A 20,112-nucleotide genomic window follows, 5' to 3' on the forward strand; every position below is an offset into this window, starting at 1 on the left:
AAGCGGACCCGTACTTTCACCCTGAGGGAAGCGTGATGGTGTGCTGGTATAGTGGGTATGTATTCCTGGACTACTGTGTTTGTCAATCGAATGACGGACCTACTGTTTAAGTCGAATTGGTTGGGTGTGGGTAGGCCTATGGTTTTAGCTGTATTTGTAATGTGTGTAAATTTAGTTTAATTTACAGTAAATAACATTACAATTTTATTGAAAGCAACCACTTCCTGTACATTACTTATTTCTAGCCCTAATTTTGTTCTATTCTTAAAATCCAAATCAAATGTTGTGGCTGAGCAAAAGGTTTGCTCACCCTTGGGTCTAGGATTGAGTGTTGGGGGGAGCTACCTCTTCTCACGCTGCATACAGGAGGCCAAGCAGAGTGAATATGGCCAGCCTGGTAGTCAAAGATAAAATGTCAGTGCCTCCACCCCCTCCCTCAAGGAAAATGAAGACTTTAACCTGTACACGCAAAATACAAGCAGACAAAACTGGTTACACTACTTTCATAATTAATATTAAATGTGTAAATGTTCAATAGGTTCAAAATAGTACTGTTTATATCATCAAATGGTGGTGTCCCTTTTAACAGACACCGCACTTAATCAACTCCTGAAAGGATGGACGTTATATTTCTGAGTCTGACATAAAGCAAGCAAAAGAATACATTCTATTAGCATATGACATATCAAATGAAAATGTAAACGGTCTTCCAGTAGTGTGAGAATTGCAAAGTAATATACAGTACTGTACTATAAATGGAACGACACAGTACTCAGAATAGACATTTTTGGCCACTCAACTTCGGCATCCTTCATCTATAATTTATGGTGTAAATAAAGCCAAGCAGTGAAAATTTATTCCAGTCTACAACCGCATAGCATAACTGAAACATATCAAAAGCTGCAAAGAATCTGCACTTCAATAACATTCTGAACACAGATGGAATTACAGTCCATAACACACAAATGCATTTGTTCTTAGAATCCTGTAAAATGCCTTCTTCCAATCAATGTTTGGTTCATTCTGCTGTTCAACACAAAAATAAACACCCCCAATTTTCTGAATTACAGTATATCTATCATTTGGTTACAAAAGTGTGACTTTCACCACATTTTTTTTTAGAGAGATTGTGACAAAGACAAGTGACAAGACATATTATTTTAATTCCTTTTCAATCAAGCACAAAAGATATCACAAGTACCAAGTACTTAATAATTGTACCTCACAGTACCTTATTTTTTACTTTATTAACATGACTTGTTCTGTCCTCACTAAACGTGAAGTTGTTCATCTTGACAGACAGCAAACAAAGCAATTGTGCTTTTTGAAGCTTTTTACTTCACTTTTAAAAATTTGTTAAGCTGTAACATGATATGTACACGTCTGAAAACAACAGGCATTTTAACAATAAAACACTTGACACAAAACGATTGGTGTTCAAACATCGATCTAATCTGATCAATATGTAAATTCCTAGATTAAATTAGCCTAATTTGCTTCACAAAAGTTTATTTTAAATTGCAAATCTCTCACACGCAACTCCACAAACCAACTCTGAACTTAATTACAAAATGCATACACAAACATATATTAGCTGAAGCAATTTAAAGCCTTATCTGGCCAAAACCGAGCGCAGCTATCCTTTATCCATGTGAGACGTCTCAATGCTCCTGTATAGAAGCATTATTGAAGGAGTCCACCCAGACCCAACACTGCCACCAGAGGGCAGTGTATCCTCCACCATTAAACAAAATACTTTTGGGCTTTTTGGATAGTTATTTTGATTTTTTAAAGGGTTAATCCCAATTTACACGTACATTTCGGGTTACGTCGCCAGGGTGGGAATGGAACTTGTTCGTAACCCTGGGACTTCCTGTATACTGTAGACAAACCCACCTTTTAAACGTATGGACAATTCATAGTCATTTCACTCAAGAAAATTCCACAAAATTGTTTCAGTTTAGTCCCAAAATGTTTTTATTTCATTGTCTTTCTCTTTGCTGAATTGCTCACATTACGTAATGTATGCAGATGTCAGAGATTTTGATCTAACGATCATATTTCAGCCGGTGTGTTGCCATGACAATCTTAATCTGCCTAAAACCATCAAAATCAATTGTATTGGCCGATGCTTTTCTTCAATCAGATATAAAATTCATCTTCCTAGGTCTGTTGTGCTAACTGTAGGCAGCATTTTCATATTCTGATTGGTCAGAGCAAAAATTCCTAACACCCTCAACTAGCAAAATTATAACCAGTATCTTGTGAAAAAGATGTATTTGTGATGTTCGATATCTATTGACTTATTAGGACTCATTAAGAGATCACAAACATCTACACAAAAGGAACCAAATGCAGGTGGTGTAATGTGCTCCATTTGATTCAGGATTCAATCAGTCCTTCATTCCATTTTCTTGAATTTCTCTCCTTGTTTCACAAGTGAATCTACGGTGTCGTTCACTTGTCTTTCAATGTTATTAGCAACTTTTTCGGGTGCAGTTTTCTTGCCAAACTTCCGCCTGCCCACCTCGGTGGCACCAGATCCAATAACGGCCCCCGCGGCTCCGCCGGCAGCCCCTGCTAAAAACACCCCCAGAACCAAACCCAGCAACGCCCCTGCGATGACGACCTTCGGCACCTTCTTAGCATTGGTCACCATTTTCTGCCACAAGGAACTTTCGCTGACCATCTTGGCGCCTGCTTTGGCACCGGAGCCCATTTTCCCCCAGACTGGACTCTGGGCCACCTTCTTTGCACCGGCGCCCAGTCCGGCTCCGAGACGCACCGAACCGCCAGCAACCACTTTGGCTCCGGAACCAACCTTGCCCCACACGGGGCTCTGGGCCACGGCCTTTGCTCCGGTTCCTATACCTGAGCCGACACGCCTCGAGCCGTCTGCCACCGCTTTGGCTCCAGAGCCGACCCAGGCCGAGCTGTCCACCACCACCTTAGGGAGTCTATCTCCCACTAGCTTCGAGACGTGCCCGGCCTGAGCGCCCACTTTCCCCCACACAGGACTGTTGGCCAAAGTCTTCTGTGCGTTTTGCGCGCCGCTCCCTACTGATTCCCACACCGGACTGCTCGCTACCTTCTTGGCTCCGTCGCTGACCCAGACCGAGCTGTCTGACAACAGTTTGGGCAGCGTCTTGGCGCCGGACATCACTTTCTCCATCATGGACTGGAACATTGAGGGGGACATGCTGGCCATTGTGTTTATAGGTGGAAGGCTCTCGATATTCATGGTACTGACACTCCTCTCGGCTTCGGCTCGTGTTTTCTCAACCTCTTCCTCTCTCACTTCCTCTTCGGCCTCGGCCACAGTCTGCATGTAAGGGTAGAGGGAGCGCCTCTCGCCCCGAAACTGCTCTCCTAGGCGTTCTTCCTCCTGCTTCTTCCGTCTCCTTTCCCTCGTTATCTCGGCCTGTATCTCCCTCACTCGGTTCTCGGCCTCTTGGAAAGCTGGACAGGAATAACACTGTCCCCCAGCCTCGTCGGCGATCTGCTCCACCTTTTCAAGAAGCTCCTCTACGTTTCTGCCGTGACCGTCTCTCTCCAGCACGTGGAACCTATCCCCGCATTTCTCCACCAGTTTTAACAGATCGTCACGCTGACCAGCAATATAGGCCTCTACGCTGTCGCTCCTGTAGTTGATGTTCTTTCTTAGAAGATCAGCGTGCGTAAAGAGGACCAGTGTGTGTTTTTTGACCACTTCAGGCCCAAAGACCGCCTCGAGGACGCTAAGGGCCTGCAGCTCCATTTTGGCTGGCTGGTCCACCGGAACACACAAGAGGAAGGCGTGTGGTCCGGGGCTGGACAGGGCTACGCAGGAGGAAATCTGAGAACGCACCTCATCTGGTGTACGCTCTGAGTGAAACCAGTCTGGGGTGTCCAGTACTGCCACCTGCAAAAAGTCAAAAAGGCACATGAACAGAAAGGTCTGAGTTTCCTGTTGTAAGTTAAGTACTCAGAGCTCAGGGATATCCAGAAATAACAAAATCCATATAGGAAATGTACTGACCCTTCTTCCAGCAACCACTGCTTTCTTTTTAACACACTCTTGAGTAATGGCGACCAGACTGTCAGGCCGAGACTCAAACTCATTGTGCCCCAAGATGATGTTGCCAGCCGCACTCTTCCCTGCTCCGGACCGTCCGAGCAAAACCAAACGCAGCTCTGGTGAGGAAGGCGAAGATACAGAGGTCTTGGCAGGGGACGGGGCGAAGTTTGGCGTGCTGGGGTCATAGACCAAAGCTTGGGGTTCAGGCGAGGTTGTGGAGGAGACGTCGGGGGTACTCTCCTCAAAGCTGTTGATTCTGTGATGAACTAGAGAGGGGAAAAAGTTCAGTAAGCAACTCAGTCTCCAATGTGAACATTGCAAAGTGTTTGTGTGTCTCTTACAAGTGGAAACAAGTTTAGGTGACGGTCTTTCATCCACCATTTGTGAGAGTCTGGCTCCATCTAGAGGACATTTAGGAATTTGCATTGTATCAAACAAGCATACGTGTGTGCTAGTTTTTTTTCTATAAAGCAAATAAACATATTGCCAGTTGTGATGCTCGGAGTCGTAACCATAAATCGATATCCATATGAGAAATTAATTTGGGTCACCAAAAAAAAAAAAAAAAAAAGAGTAAAATTAATTGGAGGTGTACGGGGCAGGGGAAGGTATAGTGGCCAAAGATTTTACTCAAGTAAGAGTAGCGTTACTTCAAAATAATAATACAAAACTAAAAGCAGTAAACAAAAAATGTACTCGAGTACAAATAAAAAGTTTTTGGTGAAAAGAATACTCAAGTAATGAGTAACATTGTGAGTAACTGCTTACATTTTTGTTGGATTTTTTTTAACCCTTTATTGCCAAACGTATCACATTTGATACACCTAAAATTTCATGATTTTGAGACTAATTCAGAATTTTGACAATTCTTTTTGGGGAAAAAAAAATGATGGATGCAAGTCAACACATGCATCTGCAGGTTCCATGAGGAAAAACAAACAGGATTTAGCCAGGGTTATAGATATCAGAGCGCTTATTACACATATTCATTTTGACTTTCCTTTTTACAAATTTGAAAAAAAGGTTTCATTCGGACCTTATTTTTCAAATTTTTGGATTCTCTGATAATTGCTTCATGTTGCAGGTATTTATAATGGTATTTTTTCTCAGAACAAAGTTATCTATATGAACTGTTATAATGATACTGTACAATAACCCATTACAAAACCACATTAAACCAAACGGGGGGAAAAAATCACTAAAGTTTGGTGAGAGAAAAAAATGACAGAAATGAAGCATTATTTGTGCAAAGGGCATGAATGCTTTCTTGTGGAGAAAACTGTTCCCATTTCGAATAGTTCTTTTGCAGCTACTATTATGAAATCAAAAGGATCATAACTCCCAATTTACTTGGTCAGTCAGTGCCAAATAAAAACTGGGAGAGAGGTTAAAATCTGCGCTTTAGAGTAATGTTGAGGGCAGTTCTCTATGTCGAATATTTCATTTTTTATGGTGCTTCAAAGACGCCACGTGATTGAACAGGCCAGCGTGATCATAGAACAGCAAGCTTGCATCTGATTGGTATAACGGAGTCATGTGATTATTGTTGTGATGTCTCATTGGTGAAATTGGTAGTTACCCTTGGCATCACTGGCAAAAAATAATATGCAATGTAGAATAAAGAGGAAAAATGTATTGACTCTTTTGTAGCCCACGTAGCGGAGTAAGAGTAGCATTTTTCTTCACATATGTACTCAAGTAAAAGTAAAATGTATATCTTAGTAAAACTACTCTTAGAAGCACATTTCTCTCAAAAAGTTACTCAAGTAAATGTAACGGAGTACATGTAAAACGTTACAACCCACCTCTGGTAGGGGATTATTAGATACTTACCTGCATTCAGTCTATAGGGGCGCCTTTCGTGCTCATCCTCATTCCAGCCCGACTGCCACCTGCTTGGTTTTGTAGCTGTCAGATTGGACTCAAATGTCTCCGAAACTCCTCCATTAATGCTGTCTTGTTCATCTTCTCTCCTCCTCTCCCAGAACTGTCCGTACGACTCCACCCTTTCGGCATTCCTGAGTGTGTCTACATTTGACATGTAGCTGGAGGTCAGAGCTGCCCGTTTCTCTTCCTTTTGCATTCGGAAACTTTCCATCAGTTCTCTTTTCCGCTGCTGCACGCGTTCCTCCATCTCTCTCTCCTCTTTTGTTTTGAGGCAGAACACCCCTCTTTTGCTCACAATGTCCTCCACCTTTTACAAAACAACACATGAGAGAATGTTGAATTTTATCGAGGAGAAAAAAACGACACATTCTCTCTAGTTTGAATTCCAGATTACAGTCTAGATTCCCGTTTAAAAATAAAAATATAAACCTAATGGAGAAAGCAAAACCGGTTCAGAGTTAAGTATGATGTACGGCACGGCAACCATGTTGATATACTGTATACCACGGGTGTCCAAACTTTTAGCAAAGGGGGCCAGATTTGGTGTGGTAAAAATGTGGGGGGCCGACCTTGGATGACGTCCTTTACGTAGAACAATATATTTAAGCAAATTTTAGCAAGCCATTCTGTGTGTCACATTTTTGTTTTTTTTTTTAATCAATAATTTCAACAATCTCGCAACTAGCCTTTGTGGCGTTCTCTTTTGACTCTCGGGCTCTTGCGAAATACTGCTGCTGTGCAATTAAACTAGCTTCAAGTTGCGTCAATTTCTCGCTGCGTATCTTCCCTATAATCTTGTACATGTCAGCGTGTCTTGTTTGGTATTATTGCCTCACATTGAACTTTTTAAAAACAGCTACTGTCTCTTTGCAAATGAGGCAGACAGAGTTGTTGCATATTTTAATGAAGAAATAGTCCAATTTCCACCTATCCTTGAAGCATCGGCCGTCGCAGTGAACTTTTTTTGTTTTTTTTAGTTGATTGTCGCCATTTTAGAAAAGTGGAAGTAAAGGGTCACACGGGGTAATGTTGCTTAGAGTGCTGCTGCCTTTTAGTGGGTAAATGAGGAGCAGCATTTAGTGTGTAAACTACTTCATATGCTGGTAGCAGCACTGCTGACCAATTTACCGTATTGGCCCGAATATAAGACGGCCCTGATTATAAGACTACCCCCTCTTTTTCAAGACTCAAGTTTGAAAAAAGACTTTTTGAACACCAAATTAATTTTTATACAGAAAATAATTACAAACAACAAAATTGCAATAACTGCATTAACCATCAAAGTGAAGTCAAACTGTAACTGTACTCTTGAAACAAATCTGAATAAGGAAAAACATTGTAATAAAATAATGCAAACTGGTTAAACTTGAAAGTAGCCGAGATCTGTCATGACAGAACGTCGCTTCAATGATATCTGGCGCCATCTAGCATCGTAAACGGGTATAATGTCTAGACTGCGAGTATAAGACAACGCCCATTTTTTCAGTCTTATTTCAATGCAAAAAGCACCGTCTTGTATTCGGGTCAATAAGGTGTGCGGGCCAGACTTAATTGATTTTATGACAGAGGCTGGGGGCCAGATGAAATTTGACCGCGGGCCGCATTTGGCCCCCGGGCCAGACTTTGGACATGTCTGCTGTATACTGTATTTCTGAAACTAAATATTAGTTTAATTTACCTTTCATAATGTTTTTGTTAACCATCCAGGGACAGTGGTCCTTACGGTGGTCAAAATTTGACACTTAAGAACTGTAACCCTTTATAGGGCAATTAAGTATTTTTGGTCATAAAAAATAAATTTAAAAAAAAAAAAAAAAAAAAAAAATATTTTTTAAAATATTTTTTATTATTATTATTCATTATTGTGTTGTTTCAAATTATTTTTCATATAACTATAAATACATTTATAAATACTATGTTATTAAAAGCTAATAAATAAAACAAAAGTACACTGTGATTATACTCTCAAGTGTTTGCATGTTCAAAAGACAACCATAGACTTCACATCAGAAAATATAGAATACAGAAAATAGAAAAATGCCAATTTTGATTTAGTTGAATAAAATTAAGATGATTCCGAATGCTTTCCTCAAGTATTAAGTTTCTGATGTGAAAATTGAGTGATTTATTACTGTAGCTGTTAAACACGTCAAAATTGCACTTAAAAAAAAAAAAATAATAAAGTCACTATTTCGGGCAAAAACTTATATGTTAAATATTGCTGCCTGAAAATATGGGTGATTATCTCAGAATTTGGTGATTTTTGTGCATCTAGTGAAAATCTGAGTATTTGATAGTAAAGTTTTGTTATACTTGTATAAAAAACATTGATTTTATTAGAGAATGACTTTTTTTTTATGCTGCTCCTCATGGAGACTTACATATGCCTAAGGGAGGTGTCCGTTTTGGTTGTAGGTCGCTAGCGGCTTTGGTTTTGAAAATGTTTGAATTTTAAGTTTTTTAAAATAGGCCCCCTACGGATTGGCTCCGTGCCCCGTTTCCCGTCAACTGATGGTGAAGTCTATGGAACAACATTTTACAACATTCCTCAGCAATTAAAACGTCTAAATATTGGTGAGCTATTTTTAGAACAGGCCAGTGGGCTATTGATACTGATGTATGATATGCTTAAGAGGAGATTAATCTGTAAAGGCTTGGCTCACCTATTTATCTTCACCGTGACTGACTAAAAACCATCTCGCCAACACATTACAACAACAAGGAAATGCACAACAATGTCACTCCCTCTCTTGCTCACTCACATTTATCCTCCTACCTTGTCCAGAAGTTCCCGAACCTGGGTCCTGTCCCGCCGCAGACGGTTATTAATAACATGGTAGCGCCCCCCGCAGAGCCCAATCATTTGCCTCAGGCCTGGATGTTCCTTCAGAAGGTACTCCTGTAGAAAAAGATAGCGTAGGAATCCACAATGTATCATAACTACCGTAATTTTCGGACTATAAGGCGCACCTGACGGTAAGCCGCCACCCACCAAATGTGACGTGAAAAAAGGTATTGTTCATAGGTAAACCGAACTGGACTATAAGCAGCAGCTGTCTGCACTATATTATGGGATATTTACACCACAAGATATTAACCTGTAATACTTCATTTGACAGCAGCACATAAGACTGTCTTAAGGCCAAATTAACCACCATGAAGCTTTGAACCAATTGACTGCAAACATTCATAGATTCATGAAGCTTCATATTGGCCATCACTGCCCCCTTGGGGGAGACAGTCACAGTCAACCTCTGCTGCCAACACCGTTTTTGTCCAACATGCCTGCTACCATGCATTGCAGTGCTAAAGATGTAAATAACAATCAAAATTCATGTTCTGTGCTACTTATTTCTTCAGTTACTGTTCAGTTGTTTCATTAATTGCTAGTTATGGTATTTGGTAACACTTTATTTGACAGCGATGCTATAAGTGTCATAAGACCATCATAATTCTGGCATGACACTGCCATATCATCATTTTGTGTCATTCGGCACTTTTGAATGGATGTTAAGTGTCATGTCATAATTATGGCGCTCTTACGGCAGTCTTATGATGCCGCTATTAAATAAAGTGTTATCTATTAACCCAAACAAATCAACAAATAAACCGCACTGGTCTATAAGCTGCGGGATTCAAAATGAGGGAGAAAAGTAGTGGTTTATAGTCCGAACATTACGGTACTACAAAATTTCTTCAAAAGTAATAATTGTATGAAACTTGATTCGCCTTTATTCATTTATTGGTCCTGTAAAACCAAGTATCTTCCTTTGAAGGTCTATTACCAGCCTTTTATAGTACTCTCATCACGTGATCAATCAATTATAATACCAGTCTGTTCCAATTTTTTTTTTTTGGAAGCAACTTCCAGCGTTTTCTGTAAATCTAATTAAGATTCTTATTAAACTTGCCATGTGTCTGACAGTGTTATTGAAAATGGACTCAACAGAATCAACAGAAAAAGCTTTGAAATGCGCTCATCTTCAAAATGTAGAATTGTTTTTACTCACCTCTGCCGTTCTTCCCATCAGATAATCTCCACATGTCAGTAGCACAATGGTGTGATCCAGCACTTCTTTTCCAAACACTTTTTGCAGCTGTGCAGGCACTTGACCATCCATCTAGAAGCAGCAACAACAGAGACATTGGCAGCATTGCTGTCAGTCACTCCAAAAAAGTATGTTTCCATTCCGTGTAATATACAGTATATTTAATTATGTAGACAATATACAGTGGGGCAAATAAGTATTTAGTCCACCACTAATTATGTGTACTTAATCTATATGTAAATCTTTGAGTGTGTTTATATTTCACTATGTTGTGTATGTGGTACACTTGCATTTTACAGTGGGGCAAATAAGTATTTAGTCAACCACCAATTGTGCAAGTTCTCCCACTTGAAAATATTAGAGAGGCCTGTAATTGTCAACATGGGTAAACCTCAACCATGAGAGACAATGTCGGAAAAAAAAAAAAAAATCACATTGTTTGATTTTTAAAGAATTTATATGCAAATCATGGTGGAAAATAAGTATTAGGTCAATGCCAAAAGTTCATCTCAATACTTTGTTATGTACCCTTTGTTGGCAATAATGGAGGCCAAACGTTTTCTGTAACTCTTCACAAGCTTTTCACACACTGTTGCTGGTATTTTGGCCCATTCCTCCATGCAGATCTCCTCTAGAGCAGTGATGTTTTGGGGCTGTCGTTGGGAAACACGGACTTTCAACTCCCTCCACAGATTTTCTATGGGTTTAAGATCTGGAGACTGGCTAGGCCACTCCAGGACCTTGAAATGCTTCATACGAAGCCACTCCTTTGTTGCCCTGGCTGTGTGTTTGGTATCATTGTCATGCTGAAAGACCCAGCCACGTCTCATCTTCAATGCCCTTGCTGATGGAAGGAGATTTTCACTCAAAATCTCTCGATACATGGCCCCATTCATTCTTTCCTTTACACGGATCAGTCGTCCTGGTTCCTTTGCAGGAAAACAGCCCCAAAGCATGATGTTTCCAACCCCATGCTCCACAGTGGGTATGGTGTTCTTCGGATGCAATTCAGTATTCTTTCTCCTCCAAACACTAGTGTTGTATCGGTCGCGAACGATTCGTTCTTTTTGAACGAATTGTTTTGGTGAACGAGACCGAACTAATCATCATCTGCACTGATTCGTTCTATGAAGGTGGTGCTTGTTCGCTGCGTGGGAGGGCGTTGAGCAAGCGGCAGCGTCTTCTGACATCGCACACGACCAATCAGACGCCAGCCTCATCGTGCGCAGGGGAGGGAGCGGAAACAGAATCAGGGCGTTTGTCACTCACGTCCACGTGTGGCCAATAAGCAGCCAGCGTGCAGGCAGGGGGGGCAAGACTGAGTTTTGTCACTTCCCGTTCAGTGACTCGGTCCTCCGGTTCCTGACCTAGCTTGCTGCTAACTTGTTTTTCCAGTAATGACTATGCGGTGAACGAATCAGAAAATGAAAGGAAATGACTTTGTCACATATTTGTTAACGTGGAGCCTATCAAATGCTGCTCAAACAGACAAAAACACCACACAAATCTAGCGAGCATTGTTTAGAGTAGTACTTTTCTCAACAAACTCGTGACTGCCTATGACGACATACTATCAAATTTACAGTAATTTAAAACACGGGTAGCTACGAGGCAAGCAAAAACTGAGCTGCGGTCGCGTGACGGCAGTGAAGCGGGCAGAGAACTGTCACTATATGGAGGCTTCATGGCAGCGATATTTACCTCATATGTGCACAGAAAAAAATATTTAGTATGATCACCATAATACTGATTTGCAATGAAACTGTATATACATGTCAATTTTTTCCCGAGTGTTTTATTTTTTTTTTCGTGTCAGCGTGTCGGGTGTTGGTTGGTTTGACAAAATGTCAATCCGTCCATCATGTGCTACTCAAGCGCCCAAAACAACGCACGCAGACACGGGAGATGTCGCAATATGTCTACATTTTTCTTAACAGACTAATGAGAGTAGAAAGGCGACATCGTAAAGAGCTAACAATTATTTCTCGTCAGCATTTGACGATCTGAGATGCGGGGACGACAGGGGAGCTGACCGGATTATTTTATTTATTAATACCAGTGCAAAAAAACAATATGATCACCATAATACTGATTTGCAATGAAACTGTATATACATGTAATTTTTTTCCGAGTGTTTTTTTTTTTTTTTTCGCGTCAGGTGTTGGTTGGTTTGACAAATTATGTCAATCCGTCCATCATGTGCTACTCAAGCGCCCAAAACAAAGCACGCGGACACGGGAGATGTCGCAATATGTCTACATTTTTCTTAACAGACTAATGAGAGTAGAAAGGCGACATCGTAAAGAACTAACAATTATTTCTCGTCAGCATTTGACGATCTGAGATGCGGGGACGACAGGGGAGCTGACCAGTTTATTTTATTTATTAATACCAGTGCAAAAATTCAACACGATCATCTTAATACTAAAAAAACAAAAATACAACAGAGCGAGATGTAAATATGATGTGTTGGTCGTTCCATATTCAGAAATTAAACTTTCGATGTATTTTTATTTTCGTGACAGCAAACATGCTGTATATGTGATTGTATGTGTGATCAAGAACCTGCTAAAAGAAAGTCCGTGCGCCCCCGCCCCCTACTCCCCTCACAAAAGGAAAATGTTTAACCGTGTCCTAAATCGAAATGCAAGCACGAGCCATGACTTTGAGCCCATAGAACTAGAACAGACGACGCGGAAGTTCTCCCTCGCTTTTGCAGCAGCAGGAGGGAGACGAGGCTGTCTGTGAAAGCAGAATGATACCGCCTGTCACTCATTTCTGAAACTACGACGAGTGGTCAATGTGGAAGAGAGGGAGGGACCAAGCAATGTCACTTCCCGTTCAGTTACACTGCGAAGCGGTCTTTGGTGATTCGTTCGGCAACGTCACTTCCCGTTCAGTAACCGAACGATTCGTTTGGGCGGGGAGGGAGATGAGGGGGGCGAACGATTCGTTGAACGATTTGTTTGAACGAATCTTTTTACTGAACGAACCGGAATGGATTCGTTTACTCAAGTGAACGACAAATCTCGTCACTACCAAACACGAGAACCTGTGTTTCTACCAAAAAAGTTCTATTTTGGTTTCATCTGACCATAACACATTCTCCCTGTCCTCTTCTGGATCATCCAAATGCTCTCAAACGAACCGCAGACGGGCCTGGACGTGTACTGGCTTCAGCAGGGGGACACATCTGGCAGTGCAGGAATTGAGTCCCTGGCGGCGTATTGTGTTACTGATAGTAGCCTTTGTTACTGTGGTCCCATCTCTCTGTAAGTCATTCACTAGGTCCCCCCGTGTGGTTGTGGGATTTTTGCTTACCGTTCTTGTTATCATTTTGACGCCACGGGGTGAGATCATGCATGGAGCCCCAGATTGAGGGAGATTTATCAGTGGTCTTGTATGCCTTCCATTTCCTAATAATTGCTCCCACAGTTGATTTCTTTACACCAAGCGTTTTAACTATTGCAGATTCAGTCTTCCCAGCCTGGTGCAGGTCTACAATTTTGTCTCTGGTGTCCTTCGACAGCTCTTTGGTCCTGGCCATAGTGGAGTTTGGAGTGTGACTGACTGAGATTGTGGACAGGTGTCTTTTACACCGACAATGAGTTAAAGCAGGTGCCATTAATACAGGTAATGAGTGGAGTCTCGTTGGACCTCGTTAGACCTCGTTAGAAGAAGTTAGACCTCTTTGAAACCCAGAAATCTTGTTTGTAGGTGACCAAATACTTATTTTCCACTCTAATTTGGAAATAAACTCTTTAAAAATCAAACTCTGATTTTCTGTTTTTTTTTTTTTCACATTCTGTCTCTCATGGTTGAGGTTTACCCATGTTGACAATTACAGGCCTCTCTAATCTTTTCAAGTGGGAGAACTTGCACAATTGGTGGTTGACTAAATACTTATTTGCCCCACTGTAAAATGCAAGTGTACCACATACACAACATAGTGAAATATAAACGCACTCAAAGATTTACATATAGATTAAGTACACATAACACAATTACGGAGTCAAAAAGACAAAGGTTTTGACTTTTGAAATATTGAATTTTATTCATATTAAAATTATTTAGACCTGAAATGTGTAAACTGAATTCTGAAACTATAACCATATAGTAAATGAACACATTTTTGTTGGTCTTAAAGGGATCCACGGCTAGAAAGTTCTTATAAGATAAACGGTATTATAAGTTAAAATAATTTGATATTGAAACCCCCTTGATGTTTTCGTTTTTATTCAATTTGTAAAATTAGTTTAACAAGTAGGTCGCCATTGTTGTTGACGTCGCAGGGCGGTGACATCACATGGTTGCGCTGCCGGGCTTTCTGAGTATGACTCCAACGACATAAACATGTCATCTGTTCAACCCTTTCAATATGAGCCCGAAAGGAACATTAATGAGCATGACAGCACTGTCAATATTTCACAAAACGAGCAGCAAAAGCAAAATGAACAGGGAAGACGGGATGAGACGATAGAAGGAAAAAAACAAAAAACTTGCAAAAATGTGCTACATTCGCCTCATGTAGACGTTTCACCGATGTAGGACATTTTGGCAGAGCAACGGTAATATTCGTGGAGTGACAGTGACAATCTACGTCATCACCCCGAGCGTCCATATAACATGGCGCCCTCCGTAGGTCAAAATATGTACACAGTATTATAGATTTTTAAATCAATGGCCACATTTTATGTGTTTCTAATATACTGTATTTTAGTAAAAGAGAAGAATTGTGGCTTATTAGAGCTTACAAGTCTAAGTCTGAGGTTCCATTTAAAGCATATTTTACAGTGTAAATTTGTGCTACATGTAAATTTTAAAAAGATAACAAAATGTTTTGGATTTTACCAAGTATGAAGAAATCTCATAATTTTAATGTGTGGATTGTGTCAAAATTTAATGTAGGTATCCTTGTAAGAATGCTACTCGTCATTCACAGTGTTGCATCCAGATAAGAAATGAGTAGTCTTTGGTGGAAGTGACTATAGAACAAACCTCTGTGAACTGGTTGACAGGCACCAATAAAAGAACTGCATGTGGACCGGGCTCCAGCAAGGTCATGGCTCGCTCAGTCTCCTTCTTGACACTCTCCTCCATTTCCAGACCATTCCAATACCACCTGGGGGCCTCTACCAGGGTGACCATCCTGCCATCGGCAAAGTCTCTGCGCAGCTGAATGCTCCGGGGCGTCGCTGTAGACATATCCGTCAACTGGCTCAGGATGGTATCGGCAGATGAAGTTTTACCACATCCGATATTGCCCAGCAGCACTAACTTCAGCTCTGGAGGGGTTGAGCCATGGTGCTGCATGTGTGTAGTCATGGCTGGAGGAAAAGAACAGAGAGAATTGACTAGGAACTCTGCCAAAGACTTTTTCAGAGGCAGTTTCTGGCATGTGCATTATGTGCAACCGTACAGGGCAACATTATGTTTTAGTTTTCTAGTTTAGTTTAGTTTATTCACACATCGTATCATGGTACAGACAAGAACATGGTCATATATACAAGCAGTTCATCTGACAAGATGCATGAAAGGGACACTCCGAATAAGCTATTTAAAGCTTTTTGTAGGGGCCCATTGCTGGGGCAATGCACCCTAAAACAAACAAAAACAAAAAAACAATTGCCATGAGACATGATTTTCTACTGTGATGAAATGACATGTTAATCATTGGCATTTAAAAGAATCAACATCTACTTGTGGAGTCTTGCCTTGCTTTGCCTCAACAGCTGGTGTTGCAACAACATCAGAAATACACAAGGTTTTCATAACCTACTCACATAATTAATTCTCGCTGATAAGATCTAGTTTTAGCGAGACGTGTAAATAGATTACTTTTGTTTCAGTGGGTCGGATGACATTCAATGTGCAGTGGTATGAAAAAGTATCTGAACCTTTTGGAGTTTCTCACATTTCTTTATAAAATCACCATCAAATGGAATCTGATCTTTGTAAAAATCACACAGATGAAAAACACTGTCTGCTTTAACTAAAGCCACCCAAACATTTATAGGTTTTCATATTTTAATAACGATAGTATGCAAACAATGACAGAAGGGGGGAAAATAAGTAAACCATCACATTTAATTTTTTGTGCCCCCCCTTTCGCAGCAATAACTTCAACCAGACGCTTCCCGTAGCTGCAGATCAGTCTGGCACATCGATCAGGACTAGTCTTGGCCCGTTCTTCTCTACAAAATTGCTGTAGTTCAGTCAGATCCCTGGATGTCGGGCATGAATCGCTGTCTTTAGGTCATGCAACAGCATCTCAATGGGGTTCAAGTCTGGACTTTGACTTGGCCACTCCATAACGTGTATTTCTTGTTGCAGCATCCATCCTCTTTTTAGCTTCAACTGTCTGACAGACGGCCTCAGGTTTTCTTGCAAAACATACTGATAAACTTTTGAATTCATTCTTCCATTAATGATTGCAAGCTGCCCAGACCAGGATAACAGCCCCAGATCATGATGCTTCCTCCACCATGCTTCACGGTGGGGATGAGGAGTTGATGTTGGTGAGCAGTTCCATTTTTCCTCCACACATGTCGTTGTGTGTTACTCCCCCATAAAATCAACTTTGGTTTCATTAGTCCACAAAATATTTTGCCAAATGTGGAGTGTCCAAGTGCCTTTTTGGGAACATTAAACGAGCATCTATGGGTTTTTTAGACTGCAGTGGCTTCCTCCGTGGAGTCCTCCCATGAACACGATTCTTGGCCATAGTTTTACATATAGTTGATGTATACACAGATATTGGACTGTGCCAGTGATTTCAGTAAGTCTTTAGCAGAAACTAGTTTTTTTTTTTAATTTTTCTTTTTAACCTCTCTGAGTATCCTGCGCTGAACACTTGGGATAATCTTTGGTGGACGGCCACTCCTTGGGAGAGAAGAAACAGTGCCAAACTTTCTCCATTTGTACATAACTTCTCTCGATTGATGAACATCCAGACTTTTAGGGGTGGTTTTGTATTCTTTCCCAGCTTTATACAAATCAACAATCCTTAATCGCAGGTCTTCAGACAGCTCTTTTGACCGAGCCATGATGCACATCAGACAATGCTTCTCATCAGGACATTTCTTACCAGTTGTGTGTTTTATATTGGGCAGGGCAGCTTTAAACAATTGCTCTTTAGGTTTCTGTAGGCTTATTTCCCCCCCTTCTGTCATTGTTTTTGCATGCTATCCTGATTAAAATATGAAAACCTATAAATGTTTGGGTGGTTGTAGTTAAACACTGTATTTTCATCTGTTTGATTTTGACAAAGATCAGATCACATTTGATGGTGATTTATGCAGAAATGTGAGAAATTCCAAAAGGTTCAGATACTTTTTCATACCACTGTAAATTAAAAGGCATTGTGTCTGTTTTAACAAGTTGGTATATGCTCTAAACACACTAAAGAAATATGTGGATATACAAGAAATTTTAACAGGATGACCCAAGAATTTATAAGATGTTACAGATAACTTGCAAAAACCCAGAAATTTGTAAGAATTTATTTAACATTTAAATTTTTCATGACATTTTGACATAACACACGTTTGGCCTAATGTAATGTCTTCATCCAACCAAACCTAAAACACATTTTGGAATGTTTAATGTATTTGTATGTAGTGTTTTTTCAGGTCCTCTGTCACACATACACATTCAGTAGAAGGTCACTTTCTTTTTTGCAGGTTACATTCGTTTACGACTCGTTTACGAAAATGTAAAACACCTCACCCGTCCTGCTTGACTGCATTCTATCACAACCATACTTAGGCTCATACAAACATAAAATGTAACAGTCCATATCATAATGCTTGTACAAGAATTGGCTTCTTCCTTTAGAACATTGTTAACTTCTGAAAAGGTGAGATTCGGATATTTGATGCATTGTGATTGAAATTTTACATTATGTAAATTGTTGATGATCTTTTACCATATTAAAAGCGTAAAACAAGAACTATATTAACTGCTGCCCTAATAAATTTTTACATTTAAAAAGAGGCATGAACTGTAAATATCCTTTGGTTGCTTAGTAGCAGCTGGGGAGAGCAAGCTAAACATTTGCAAATCTCAATCCAATTCAAGCATTTTCAAGCTTTGGACGGGAGATTTTGACAACAGACCTCACCATAACAGAACATAGAAAATCAAATGTAACTCACTTCAAATTTAAGATACTGAGGGGCCACTTTTATCCACGTTATGGTCTTCACCTCGCTTGGAGCCGCTGGAACTTAATCCACACCAGTTTGGTGTCGAATCCCAAGGTAATGGCTTGCGTAATGGAGGAGTCACAAGTCTGTCGTGTCACCACTCCCCATGTGGAGAGTATGCATTAGGATATTATTGTGTGTATAACAGGTTCCACAATCTGCAGGCTGTTTAACATTCCTTGATAGGGAGGAGGAAGGAGGCGCATCCCGGGGCATTTTCACCACACCCAACGAAAAAAGCAATACCACCAGCAATGCTCTTTTTAATTGCTCCTGCTGAGTAATCACCTAAATATTTACATAAGAATGTTTTGATTTTTCTAAAGTGAGAGATAACAGAAATGTATAATGAGAAAGTCTAAGTAAAGGAGTGCATGTTCCCAGAATGTGTAATGCAGTTTTTTTGTTGCGGCCTTAAGCCTCTTCTAGCCTGTGGATGTTGGACTTTGTTCTTATAACACTCACCAAACTAGAAAACCTCACCTAATATATTAAACCGTCGTGAGTGATATTGACATCTAACAATCAGAAGCGGTTGGGTACATAGTCAAGTCAGTGAGAACCGGTCTTTTTATTTTATAACCTATTCAGATTTAGGATAAAATCGCAACCAGGTTGGTGCACATTTTTAGTTTGTTCAGAGTCAAGCTCAGATCACTTGTATGTCTCAAAGCTTAATGATCTTAGTGATTTTTATTTTCTTTGTTGATGCCACAATGCAAAGCATTTTTGATGACATCTGAGTCAGGAAAACCAATTCTGCAGAGGTAAAATGTTATATGAACTTTTATGTGCTCTTTTGCAGGGCCCAGTTTATAATTAAACTCATTTTACTTTGCCTATGCAACCACAAGGATTTTGGAATATACTATATTGCGCCTGATGACCAATGTGGTGGTGGTGAAAGGCACTAAACCAGTAATTCCCAAACTGTGGTACGAACACCAAAAGTGGTACGTAAACAAAATACTAAATGAAATACAAATCAATATGCAATATTTTAAACATACTGGAACCATTCAAATATATCAGAGCAAAGCTTGGACCTTATCTTACACTATGTTAACTTTTATTTTTAAAATTGTTTTTAAAAATGTTGAACATTTTTTACTTGTCTGCTCTTGTGGAGTACTGGTGCATTTTTTCATTTTTTGAAAGCCATTTCTTCTCATACATTTACAGAAAGAACATTAATTGATTTCAATATATTTTTAAATTGAATCAGTATTCCCTATACAGTACTGTATATCAACGTTCAACCGTACATTTAAAACATTAAACATTTTTTAAATTTTGGTCCTAGTGGTGCACTTGGTGTAGCAGTGGTGGAATGAAACAAAGTAAAAGTACTCCATTACTGTACATATACACAAAAAATGTACTTTACTTGATTAGAAATATGAAGTGGTACTTTTTGCTTTTACTTCCCAACATTTTAAAGCACAAATCTGTACTTTTTACTTTTTTCCACTACTTTTCAAATTGTCACCTGCGTTACACATTACTTTTGTTGTTTTTTTCCTCATTGTGAATTGATAGTTTCGTTTTCAAGCCTCCGGCACAATCGATAAGCCCCGTGCAATTATACCGTAATGGATCACTAGAGGCAGCAATACGAGTACAATCAAGATAAGGCAGGTGAACAAGACAGTCACCAATAAAAAAAATAAAAAAAAACAGTGAGAGCAACTTGCCTTCAGATTGGTGCTGCAGATTCATGGACATTAGGCAGGGTTATGCACCTGATAGTTGCATGCGATCCACCGTTAACTTAGTTTTGGAGGGTTTTTTTTTGTTTTTTTGAGCTTGTTAAGCTTCTGTTTACAGTGCACTCAATTTTATTGCTTGTTTTTCCCCATTGCGCGCAGTTTTAAAAAGTGAAAATGGAACAACTGTGGCTGCAAAAGCACTG

The 20,112-nt window shown here is 40.0% G+C and overlaps 1 protein-coding gene across 1 annotated transcript; it reads right to left on the reverse strand.

Annotated features, from left to right (window-relative positions):
• LOC130919847 (uncharacterized) lies at positions 1-18,330 on the reverse strand. The gene is made up of 8 exons (XM_057842438.1): positions 18,150-18,330; positions 14,992-15,320; positions 9,955-10,065; positions 8,721-8,843; positions 5,891-6,251; positions 4,399-4,458; positions 4,019-4,323; positions 1-3,901 (listed from the first exon to the last, which is right to left on the reverse strand). Exons 2-8 carry the CDS (start codon positions 15,316-15,318, stop codon positions 2,402-2,404), a joined length of 2,787 nt encoding a protein of 928 aa, XP_057698421.1. The 5' UTR covers positions 15,319-15,320; positions 18,150-18,330; the 3' UTR covers positions 1-2,401.
• Positions 18,331-20,112: the final 1,782 nt, after the last annotated feature.

Source organism: Corythoichthys intestinalis, chromosome 8 (genome assembly GCF_030265065.1).
Source record: "Corythoichthys intestinalis isolate RoL2023-P3 chromosome 8, ASM3026506v1, whole genome shotgun sequence".
NCBI classification, from domain to species: Eukaryota; Metazoa; Chordata; class Actinopteri; order Syngnathiformes; family Syngnathidae; genus Corythoichthys; species Corythoichthys intestinalis.

Excerpts from the sequence above, each read along its gene's own strand:
- LOC130919847 (XM_057842438.1), bottom strand. The coding sequence starts at position 15,318 with ATGACTACACACATGCAGCACCATGGCTCAACCCCTCCAGAGCTGAAG. Across the intron at positions 6,252-8,720 it reads TTCGGGAACTTCTGGACAAG|GTGGAGGACATTGTGAGCAA; the intron begins GTAGGAGGATAA and ends GTTTTGTAAAAG. Across the intron at positions 3,902-4,018 it reads CAGTGGTTGCTGGAAGAAGG|GTGGCAGTACTGGACACCCC; the intron begins GTCAGTACATTT and ends GACTTTTTGCAG.